This window comes from Crocodylus siamensis, chromosome 4 (genome assembly GCF_052110815.1).
Source record: "Crocodylus siamensis isolate JL-2025a chromosome 4, ASM5211081v1, whole genome shotgun sequence".
Taxonomy (NCBI): Eukaryota; Metazoa; Chordata; order Crocodylia; family Crocodylidae; genus Crocodylus; species Crocodylus siamensis.
The window spans coordinates 181,583,649-181,595,981 of record NC_143398.1 but is presented as its reverse complement, the minus strand read 5'-3'; the positions used below and the strand labels follow the sequence as shown (position 1 = coordinate 181,595,981).

General features: G+C 39.9%; 1 protein-coding gene across 5 annotated transcripts in view; it reads right to left on the bottom strand.

Moving 5' to 3' along the window:
* DIP2A (DIP2 acetate--CoA ligase A) overlaps positions 1-12,333 on the bottom strand; it is a 221,666-nt gene that overhangs the window by 78,207 nt on the left and 131,126 nt on the right. For 3 of the 5 annotated variants that reach the window (XM_090045084.1, XM_090045082.1, XM_090045086.1), the window contains exons 3-4: positions 9,458-9,577; positions 2,095-2,214 (exon numbers count right to left, since the gene is read on the bottom strand). In XM_090045084.1, the coding sequence (XP_089901210.1) occupies positions 2,095-2,214; positions 9,458-9,577 (240 nt within the window). The remainder of the gene's footprint in view (positions 1-2,094; positions 2,215-9,457; positions 9,578-12,333) is intronic. The other 2 variants (XM_090045085.1, XM_090045083.1) reach the window with 1 other exon arrangement.

Here is a 12,333-nt window from a genome sequence, read left to right as displayed (position 1 = left end):
TCAATGCATCTGATGTGACCATATGGTGGTGGGAAGGACTACCCAGCCAGAGAGAACCTCTCACGCAGCTAAAAAAGGACTGCCTAGTTGTCCCAATTTTTTTCAAAACTGAGATTTATGCTTCCTAGAAGTAGGGTTCTAAATTCTGATTACCACTGAAGAAAGGAACTCACCAAGCCATGAACAATCCTAAATCCACGTTTAAAAATACAACCTGGCATCTTTATTAATAATTCCCCTTGTCAGCCCTAAGGGAAATGGGGACTGGATGGCTGACCTTATAAGCCAGTGGTTCTCAACCAGAGTGCTGTGAGATCTTTTGAAAGATGCTGAGGTGTGAAATGATAACCAGGTATGAGGAGATAATAGTGGGCTCAGCTTCCTCCCTGCCCTGCCCTGCTGCCCTGTAGCTGCTGCCCAGCCCTTCTGCAAGGAAGCAAATGCTGTAAGAAATTAGTTTTTGAAACGTGGCGCTGCTCCATTCACAAAGGTTATGGAGAGGTGCCTTGAGTTTAAAATGTTTGAGAACCACTGTAATAAACAATGAAAATTGAAGCTAGTTTCTCTATCATCATAAACCTCTGCTGCTCTGCTCTATGGAAGCTCAGTGTTCACAGCCATGCCCATCTCTATTCTGGCACAAGCTACTTACGCTACCGAGGTTCCAAATACTTACATAGGCTTGTGGATAGTTCAAGGGTTCTAAAATACAAGTTTCAGAGCCTCTCCCATGAAATGATGAATGAAATACCTCTGCTGGCTTTATATGCACTTGGGCACTCTTTCACTTAAGGCTTGCATCTTTAAAGCAATCAAGGCCAACCCAAAGTCTAACCCGTTAAAAAAATATATTGTGGGATAAGAGGAGAGGCGCATTCAGCACAGACCATACCCAACCCCCAGCAACCACAATCCCTTCCCTAAAGTAAACATGGCTTTGGTTATGTTTTCCTGAGATTATTACCAATATTTTTTAACATGGTGGACATCACCCACCACCACTTGGGACTTTTTTTTTAAAAGTTGATTAGTTGCTTCTTTACATCTGAAAGACAAAAGGAAAAGGAAAAAAAAAAAGAGAACAAACTCAGACTGCTGCAAGTACGTTTTTGTTAGTAATGGTAGGCAAAAGATCATTATACAAAGAATATGCAAGCATTAAAGGAAAAATTGTACTTCCTTTATAAGGAAATACTGTAGAAGGAAAAGAATAATGAGGCCCAGCAAAAAAAGGAGACAGCAGTATAACAGGCCAAGGCTGCTCAGCCATCAATGGTTGTAAGAAATGGAACAGATAGGTGATGGCACTAGAGGTCACTGTGACACTAGTGCTGGGCAACATACAAAACAAAATCATGCCAAGAACAAGCTACTCCTCCCTAACTTTAGACCTGATGGGTCATATAATTTGTATACAAGACAGTCAACGTTAATTAACTTAAGTAACACAGCATCTTCATAAGAAAAACGTTTCTCTTCGTCTTGGAGGACTCGCTGCAAGAAGGCAAAAGTAATATTTTCTTTCTTTAAAATTAGTAGGATTTTTCCCTTAAATTATATACTAGATTAGACTGCCTCAGAAATGAATGGCACATGATGAGCTCTAGGCATGAACCATAGATGTTTTAAACCAAATAGGAGGCTACCCTGCAGTACAGCAAAGAGGATTTTTTTTAAACTTCGATTTTTAAAGCATTTTCCACAGTTCCCTGAAGAAAAGGAAATGTTTAATAAAGAATCTACAAAGCTCTGGCATATTTTTGCCACGAACACATCATTCAGAATAAAGCTTTACAAATGACACAGGCAGTCTTCTGGGCCTATGAAAGACAATTATTTACCACAAAGTACTGAAGTTTTTAATGTCGGTCTTAGCAATAATTCCGCTAAGGAGGAGGACTCAAAACCTTGTGGAAAGTAGTACTACCAGGGATCAAATCCAACCTAAATTTTGGAACTGGAATCAACATTCACATTGCATGTATAAAACTTTCTGCAACACCCAACTTGTAGGACAAACAGCAGCATTCCCTTATTACATTAATAATGTAAAGTCTGCCCAACAATATTTATGTACGTTGACTTATTAGGTACCTGGAGGCGTGTATGTCTCTACTGATGAGTGTACAAGAACAGAACGTCTTTTGGAAGGCATGGGCATTTTCCTTTCTTTGTATTTAGCCAATGCTGCTTGTACTGCTTCAGTATGAACATCTATACAGAAACAAAGACAACAACAAAAAAAAGGATTAGTAAAGAAATGAAGAAAAAGTAAATTTTCCTTCAAAAGGTTCCACACATTCTCTGGCTGTTTCCAACTAATTATTGCTCAATGATTCCATATAAAACTTGCTCAGTTTACAGGTCAAAAAACCCAAAACAAAACAGTTATGGCCAGCATAGATTCCATTTTCATTAGAAGTGTTGTGTCATAAATGATATGTAATACTAATACTTTAAATTCACAATGTGCACGCATGAGCTCTTGTCTAAACATTCATTTGTCTCACCACAAGTTACTTATTCAGTCTGATACGGTATGTTTCCAGTCTCAACAGCAGCAGCATTTTCTCAGTTCTGATGGGACAGTTGAGAAGACAAAGATCTAAAGCCAAACAACAGTAACTACACTGTTTTTAATTTATCATAAGTAATACTTACATTTAATCATCAATCACTCAAACAGCAAATATTTCAGAATCAATGAAGCTAGAGTTATTACAAGCGCAAATCTTTGTTCCTTTGATTGAGAAACTTAGCAAGACTACTAACAACATGTTTTAATGTACATTCACCTGTAATGCTTGAATCAATTTTTTTTTTAAGTGATGTTACAAAGAATCACTAAGAACAGAACTTAGAGAGCTCCTATACACATGAGCAGAGCCTGCTCTGATGTGCTGGAAATAGAGTCTGCTGGGGTACAGAAATTGCAGCGCTTCGGCAGCCTTCCACATCATGCGTATGAGTGTCGCTATATGTCTCTGCCCTGAAAAAGTGGTGGGGGTGGTACTTTGAAATAAAACACCTTCAATGAGCTTTAGTTCAAAGTGCCCCACTATCATTATTTCAGTGAGGGGACATGCAGCAAAACTGATGCACATGATGTGCCGGCACTTAAGTAGCGCAGCTCACTAATTAAAGTGCCCATGTTGCATTCCACGGCACATGTAAAAACATCCAGAGGTTCTGCACTTACTCTCTGGCTGTTCTATTTCTTATTGCTTAAATGATTCCATAACACATTTGCTCAGTTCATAGGCTAACAACACATTTTTTAAAACCTAAAAAGCACTGTCAATTAGGATGTGTCAAAGGTAGTCCAGCTGTTATCTGCCACCTGTATTGCTGGCTATGATTAGAACATGACAGACAGTTAGGTGTGAGATGCATAAATCCAAAACCTATCTTCTACAGTCATGCAGAGTTAGTATTATTAACAGTAGTAAAAAATTATTTTCGATCAAACACATCAACAACCCATATGCTAAGGTGTATCAATTTTTATTTTAATGGATTTTATTCATTTTTTTAAACAATAAACGAACTGAAAATCTGCTACCCTAGGAAAATGTGTTTATTGCCATCTAACACTACTACACTGCTGAAAGATTTAGCAGGACAATTTTCTTGCCATTTTCCAGTCGGTCTAATAAGAGGTATCATTTTGGAACCAAGAGTTCTAGTTTTTTTAATGTCTCCATATGCAATACTCTTTGTGCTGCAGAAGGTGCCAGTACAATGAATAAGTATTTAATAACTGGAGGACCTATCCTCAAATTCAGGACTTTTGAAGATTTGCTAAAATTATAGGCTTATTATCCTTAAATCCAGAAATGAAGTATTTCTGCTAGGAATCTGATGAGAAATGATTTAACATAATACTACATGATATCTACCCATTTAATCATGGCAGAACTTGGCAGATGACAGGGTCTCTTCCAGACTCTGTCTTCCTTTAGTACACATGGTTGAACAAAATGCAACCATGAAAAGTTCTTTCAATTAAGATACCTATATTATATAGAAAAAGTTATATTCCTAAACTTACACATTTTTTTCTGCATGATGCCAAACTTACAATTTTATTGTATGCCTAAGAACAATCTGAATTTCTTGAGGACATATTATATTACATATCTATTTCTAAAAAACCCTGTAAAGTCCAACAACATTTCTCTTCATGATCATCACATCTGCACCTATCCTTTAAATGCTCTCAAATTTTCTCCAACTCCTCTACAGATACCTTCACTTGATTCAACAAACTATAGTGACAGGACCAGTGGTTGTGGCAGGGCACTATTGGTGCCTGCCACTTTAAGGACTGAGCTAAACAGCCGGCAGGTGCTTGATTACAGTGCCCATTTTAGAACTCTGGCCACCTATGTAAACAGAGCAATTCCCTGCTGGCAGGCAGGCAAAACCATCGCTTGGCTGAAAGGCTGTACAAAATATCCTGGAGGTAAGGGCAGGAGCTTAAGAGGATGGTTTGGAGGCTCCTGGGCCTCGGCATGACTTAAAACTGCACCCTGCCAGGAGTGGGTGGCCTGGTGGGGTTCCTAGTGGCGCAGGAGCCCCCAGGAAATACCAGGCCAGTTACCACCCCAGTGAAAGGCAGATCAGGGCACCTTAGCCCCTCACCCCCACAACACTGTGGGTGCAAGGGGGGCAGGCATGGCTACACCCACCTGAGCCCAAAGTGGGTGCAAGATCCAGGTGGGGCCAGGTACAGCTATGGCCACCTGAGCCCTCACTGGGGGGGCAGAGATGTGGATCCCCAATGACAGAAAAACCATAGGGCTAGGAGCCCAGGATGTGTATGTGAGTGTGTATAGAGTTGCCCCAGGGAGGGGCCGGGGTAAACTTGGCCCCAGCTGGGTAACTGGCTGGCCACTATCCTGGAGAGGGTCGCAGGAGAGGCCCAAAAGCTGGTACGTTTGCCACCCAAGGTAAAGCCTATGGCCAAAGGAGCCTGCTCCAAGAGGAAGTAAGGTGGTACAAGTTCTCAATGAGTGAAGGAGACCCTGCGAGAGGGGTGGAGTGTGAGGAGGGTGGTATGAATGGGCGTTTGTCTGAGGCCTGACAGCAAGGGCCAAGCTTGGTCCGGCTGTAGGCCAGGAGCATTGTCACCTGGATGCCATCTACAAGGCTTGGGTTGCACTGTAGGGAAGGAATGGAGTTGCAGATGGTGCCTCTGGCATCAGGGCAAGAATGGGCATCCTCCCACCTTATTGGAACCAATTAAGAAACAACAAGGTGTGGCAGGCGAGGCGGTGGGTGGTTGGCCCAGAAACAGATGGGCAGGCCAATGGCAGACTGGCCCCAGGAAAGCCTCCTAGTACAGGCTATTCATAGGTGTAGGAGGTAAAATCTTGCTTAAGTCAGGTCACAGAAAGGAGAACATGCATTATAGTTTCAGTCAAAGGCAACAGAAACAGGAGGTTGATTCCACCAACACTGGGAAAATCTCTGCTATTCTAATCTACATCCCTCCTCCAACCACTGGTCCTCTTCTATGCCCATCTGCAGTGCACATCTCCAGGCACCAGTGAGGACCAACACTGAATAGCAGCATCGTGAAAATGACATAGAAATTTCACTACAGCTCAGAAAAACTTCTACTCAGTGATACCTAACAGTCTTTTTAATTTCATTCTGCTGTTCAGTTGCTCAGGAAGGCTACTTATTCAGTTCAGTGTTTGGAAAATTATTTTTGTAGCAACAAAAAATAATGTATATACAAAATCAAAGATTAAAATTCTGCAGAATATGCTTTCCTAGCAGCACCTTTTTCATACAGAAATACATTTGTAAATGACACAGGCAACAACATTTTAGTTGAATTTATTTTATATATTATAAATATATTTTATATTTTTGTGATTTTTTTAAAGCATTCAAGAGGAATTAGCAAGAAGAATAAAAAGTGCATCTTTCCAAACAAATCCACCCAGAATCAAACATTAATGCACTAATAAGCAGCGCAGTGAATTACAGCCCAACATGTGACAATATGTCCCAGTGGGTACGATGCGTCCCTGCTGGGGGATGTGAAAGTCTTAATAGTGTGTGCATCAATTCAAACATACATGATTCCACAAGAATTTTTCTATACTACAGAAGATAAAACCAAGTCCACTTCGGACCAACAAAAAGTAAAAGGAGTACTCAAATTCTGAAGAAACAGAATGCTTTATGACAGTGAGTATGTTCTGCCACTAAGATCTAAATAGTCAAGAAACTACTTCAACTCAAGTTTCTCATATCAAGTACCCAAGTAAAAAGGAAATTATCTAGTATAGTTATTCAGGAAATCACTGTCAGACTTTTAAAATAATCTTTGCTACTAAAAAAAAGTCATCTACTGAGAGGGTTAAGGAAGAACAGATATTGCTTAGTTTTGTATTTCCCTCCCACAATGTATTGATTTACTTTATATTTTTAGTTGATTCATTTAGCTTCAAAAAGTTCTATAACACTTTAGAAAATAAAAAATACGAATAACTCATTAATTTCAACACTGAATGAGTTCAATCTTTTTTCAGCTGTGGACCCCTAAAATGTTTTGAATGGAAGCGAGGACCCCTCTGGAAATTTCAAACATAGGTGCGGGCCCCTCTGAATTGTAAGTGTGGGTATTTACATACTTTTGATTGATCATAATAATCTTTTGTGGATCCGTTAGTCTGTGGATCCCCACAGGTTGAAAACCAGTACCCTAGTTCCACTTAAAAAAAAGTTTGTATACAATTCAGTGCATGTTTTACTGAATTGCAATAGTGTCAATCAACTTAATTTACTGTTTTAAAAGCATCAATTATGTAGTTTCATCCTTGAGCAGCACTTTCCATATCTGCCTTTTTACCTTTCCCTACTTTCCTACCTCCCATACCTATGCCTAGGGCCTGGTTTAAATTGCAGGCCCAGCTGGCAAATATTGTGGCTCAATCATGGCAGGAGTTGCTGTTTTCATGGCACCCGCCCCACTTTGGTTGAGGAGGCAGATTTAGGGTCATCTGGCTGGGTAAGCCCAGCCCCCAGTGCCAGGCTGGGGGCAGGGATCATAACTGTCCAGCGCAGAAGGAGGGGAAATAAAGGAGTTGTGAGGCAGGCAGCACTCACACACAGCGAGCCACTACCCCTCAGCTTCATCCACTGCTGCCCCTAGCTCTGCTTCACATGTAGGCATCCTGCTGGGCCAGTGCCAAGTCAGTGCCAAGTACTAGGAAATCCTAGCAAGCGGACATATCACGGCATTTCATTGCAAATCATTTTTTTTTGGGGGGGGGGGGGGCGGCAAAAAAACACTCAATTCCATCGTTTTCATGAAAAATGCAAAACTGCCATTTAAACCAGGCCCTACCTATGCCACAGCATCTTTTACTGAATTTTAGTATCCATTTTCTTTTCCTCCTCTGCACTTCAGTTTTTCTTCCTTTCCTTTTGCTACCACTAGTTAAAGTGCCATATACAATTGAAACACCATACCCCATTGGCTACAAAAAGGAAGCAGGAACATTCTCTCTCATCCTTGCTACTCTACAAATGGTAGAAATCTCTATTTACTCAACCTCTGATTTTTGCTCCTGGTGAAATAAACATCTATAGTACCAGAGTTACGTATAACTGAATTCAAGATGAGCATAAAAAAAGAATAATTTTAAATTCACATACAGGTTAAACTAAACTATAACCACTCAAAAAAAATATCCATTCATCTAGAACACTGCCATCTTGCTCATCTCACACACAAAAAAAAAATAAAGCAGATGTAGAAAGGATTCAGAATGGGCGAGTAAAATGATTAGGCATAGAAAGGCATTGGTGGGAAGAGATATTAGAGAGATCAGTACTATAGTGTTGTAACCAAGCACATAAGATGGGATGATAATGCTAATAGTAGAAGTGAATAATTAGCGTTATTTTAAATGGAAACAAATTAAAAGAAATGACAAATTCTATTGTGAACAAGCCTCTAAACACACAAATCGAAGTTCAAAGAGTAAATAAAAGTAACCAATGGCATTTGTAAGTAGTATGGCCCTTCAGAAGTAGCACTCCCCTACCAATGCATGAATATTCTAGTAGAAGCTGCTCCCCCCAGATCATCCACAACCACCCATTCACATAGAGAAAAAAAGCTTCTGTGCTGAATTCTTTCACAAATATACGAAAGTATTGAAGATCCTTTGGGTTCTGCCGCCAGAACAAAATCAGACTGCACCAGGCCTTCTTATAGTTACAGCTATAACTAAGTATGATACCTACTGCTCTGTTTCTCTCAGATACTGATCAATGACAAGGTTCCTCTACAGTCTATATTAATATTTTAGTTACTGACTAATATTACATTGCAGACACATTTGAAATACAAAAAGAGATAAATTTAAAGCAAGTGATTAAATTATACATTAAAGTTAAGCATCTCATCTCATTCATTTTGTGTGATATGCTAAACCCTTAAACTTGAGAAGTTCATTCCTGCAGAATTCATTACACTTATTTTCTTCTATATTTCCTTATATAGTCCATCCAAACCATTCTTTCAATTAGTTGTAAAGAACTCAGGGAGATATACTGCCTTGATTTTAGGAGCAGGGTTATGTTTTTTCCCCATATAATGCCAATTGTGCAAATATGATGCTTTAACTTACTGGCACCAACCACTTAAAAGCAACAGGTGACTCGAGGATTAGTAAATGTTATTAGTTAAATGTGGGGCATTTAGGACTTCCTCCAGATGATTCTTTTGTCCTCCAGTCCCAAAACATAGTTATCCTTGATGGCAAAGAAAAAAACCCCCTTCAACCAGAAGCCTGTCGATAGTTATAAAAGAAAGGCTTTCAAAAGCACCTGCCTTTCTCACTATTGTGAGAAGAAATCTCACAAAAAATACAATGTATTTTAGCCACCTGAACAGTAACAATAGGAACAGGATGCGACAAGGATATGGGTATTTTCACAAAAATTTCCAAACAGGTTTATCGCATTGAAACCTGTTTGAATGTTAAGGTAGAATATCCATTGTGACGTTTCCCTTGCTTGTGTAAAATTGCTCTGAGTCAGGAAATGTATGAAAGAGAACTTTGGTAAATATGATCATTCTGTATTCCTCATGTGAAAAAATCCTCAGTGGTCTAAATATTAACAGAGGGTGCTCCAATGGCAGGAAGCATGACTGTCATACAAATGGAAATTGTTATGCATGGCATAAGTCTGTAATAAAGGAAAAACTCAAAAATGTGTGTTCATGATTTTCTCCATCTGGGATCTGAGCAAACAGTGCCTATGTGTGCATACAAAAAGCTGCTTTGGGGGTGGTTAGCTGATCTTCTTCTTTCAAAAATAAAAAGCTCATCACTTTGTTCCTCAAGTCTGAGGTCTGCACTTCTTTAGTGGTTTAATGCTACTATGTAGGCATCCATTTTATTTCAGCTGCATTGATTTTTCTTACCAGATCGAAAGCGCTCATCCCTTGAGTTGGTAGAACGTGATTTTTGCTGTTTAGGTACAGCAGCTGTGGCTTGTGAAGAGCCTGGGATTCTGTTCTCTGCTTGCAGGGATGGGTCTACACCTGAAATACAATTCCATTCCATGTAAACAATTCGTGCTACAAACAAGACAGTCATTGGTTTAGTGATGTATACGTATTTGTATCTCCTTTGACAGCTACTTAACTGTTGCACTCTAGTGCACACCTCTGTATGAAAAGTGAAACAAAAGGGAATGAGATTACTACCTTTCTTTAGGCAAAGCTGAATATACAGTTCAAGTTTCTGGATCAAAAAACTCTGAAAAGTGGTAACATTTCATTAACTACCCATAACTGAATATGCATTTTTTTAAAAAGATGCTGTCATATTTTTGTGCCACATATCTGTAAAACAGAAGTGCAACATAAAGCAGTCAACATTAAAAAAAATCTAATAATTTACTTGCAACTTTTTAAGACTAAAAACTCATTACTTTATCCAGCATCTATCAAACATTATTGAACAGCTGAAAAACATGACATGGCTTCTATCAGCAATGTACTGGAAAGAAGGAGCTATCAAAGGTTGTCTCTCATCTTAATACAGTGTATCAGGAACAAGTCAGTGGAAAGATTCAGATACACAGATCCAACTCACAGGAAAGATTTCTCTTACAAAAATGTTCTACACCTCAGAGCTATCCAATTAAACTTCAAGGATTTATTGTAAAGTGATCAGAAAAAGCTGTATTCTCTCTAGCACTAAGATGCATGCTTTAAGCTAAATATCACTGAGATAGAGGTCAAATTTAAAGTGCTTTCATGGGAAGAGGTGAGGTGGGGAGGGGGGAAAAAAAAAAATCACTGGCTGAACAAGAAACACATCTCTACCACCAAAGCAATTTAAGATTTTGCTAGTGGAAATGGCCTTACCTTTACACTGGATGCTGACTAAGCTGAAAGGGCGGTGCATGATTTATTTTAAAAATAAAAACTGAACTAGATTCCTTTCACAGTTAAGCAACTCCAAAACAAAGCAGTTGAATTGTATAAATATGATAGAGGGTAAGGACAAAGCTGTGAGTAATTGTTGTTTATTCTGAGATACAAGAGAGAATGAAATCAAAAAACATAATTGGAGGATAACCTCATGGATTTCAAAAGGCCATGTCTACACTGCCTCCTTGATGAGCCCAGGAACACGGCCAAGAAACAAGTCCAGCCGCCCACTCTCACTAAGTGCACACAGAAGACTAGCAATTAAACAGCGCAGACAGCTGAGAGGGGCCCATCATCAATGTTCCAGCATTGCTCTAAGGGTCTCTCAAGACAGAGCCTGAGTGTGCTGCTGGGGCATGTTGTGAGGACTCCTACAAGCTGCTTAACTGCTGAGCTTGGACACACAGAGGACACAAGGGAGTGGTCTGTTTCTTCACTGAACCAGCGTACCAGACATAAACATAAAGGAGCAAACCAATTACCCGTTTCCACTGCTCTCCTGTCTCAAAACAGTGAAGCAGATTCCTCAAAAGAAGGCACAACGAAGATCAAACTGTGCAATAACATTAAGGGGGGAAATCTCTCCTTGACATCACTTGGTTTTTATGCCCTGAAGTATTTTCATCTTGGCCTTTATAAGTGCAGATGGGGTTTTAAAGTTTAACAAGCTTAATATTGTACAGCACTATGCAAAAATACAGGCCCAGAGTCACAAAGGTATTTTGGCTCCTATCTCTTGTTGCAAACAGTGTGGAGCTAAATGTTTAAATACCCTGTATGGATCTGGACCATAATTCTCTTAATTCATGTCAAATTTGCTGCAACTGTTCCACCAAACTGTTAGAAATATTATTAAAAATGCATTATCAATAGCAGATTTAGAAAAAACACAGCTGCTAGCCCTCCTTGTCTCCTTAATGGGAGAGGGAAGGGGGGGGTTGGAAATTGAAGGGAAAACCACCAAAAGCCCTTTGTACTAAGGTATCACTCTCTCTTTGTTCTGCAAATTTACTATCTCTTTGTTACACTAAATCACACTTTCTTTCATGACCCCCACATTCTTAGGCTAAGATAAGAGCAATTGCCATTTCAGCCTTCAGGTTGAACCTTGAGTAACCTTGGATCCCTTCTACGCACGCGTGATAACCTAATGCATATTAAGCCTATCCGCCCCGCATACTTAAGTAGTTAATTATAATGCACATGGGACCTATGAAGCGACATGTTTACATATATGTTTGTATGAACCGGAAATGAGTTGTAAAAGTTCCTCCTTCTGCACACGTGGTCAGGAGAGAGGGGATAAAAGCCTGCTAATGATTGTGCCCGGGGGCAGAGTGTTTGATCTTTTGTCCCTCTCTCTGACCCTATTTGCAAATATATACCTTTTGTGTTGCTAATAGAGTGTGTCTGTAGCTGAAGGTTTTTTTCCTCCTCCCGAGAAACGAACCACGATTTTTACATCAATAATTGGCGCCCAACGTGGGGCTTCTCGAGGACTACCCCAGAATTCAGTGACGGAGCACCTCCGGTACCAGGGGTTGTGCGCACCGAGCCGACTTTGGACTCGCCCCTGGAATTTGAGGTTTAAGTCCGAATATCCGGGAAGTTAAAGGAAGTATCCCATGTAAATTCTGAGTTTCTGGAGAGGCAGACACACTTTGGAATTTGGATCGAGATCTCTGGGGTATCTGAGTGAGTATACGAATTCCCTTTGCCCAATCTGGTGTACGGATCTAAAACAAAGGATGTGTAAGTTTGCTGAGAAATTCTAGGCTTAGCTCTCATTGTAAATCATCTGTTGTTGAGATCTTTTTGGTATTTGGTGTGCCTTGGGCGCATTTTTGTGGGCAAATGGG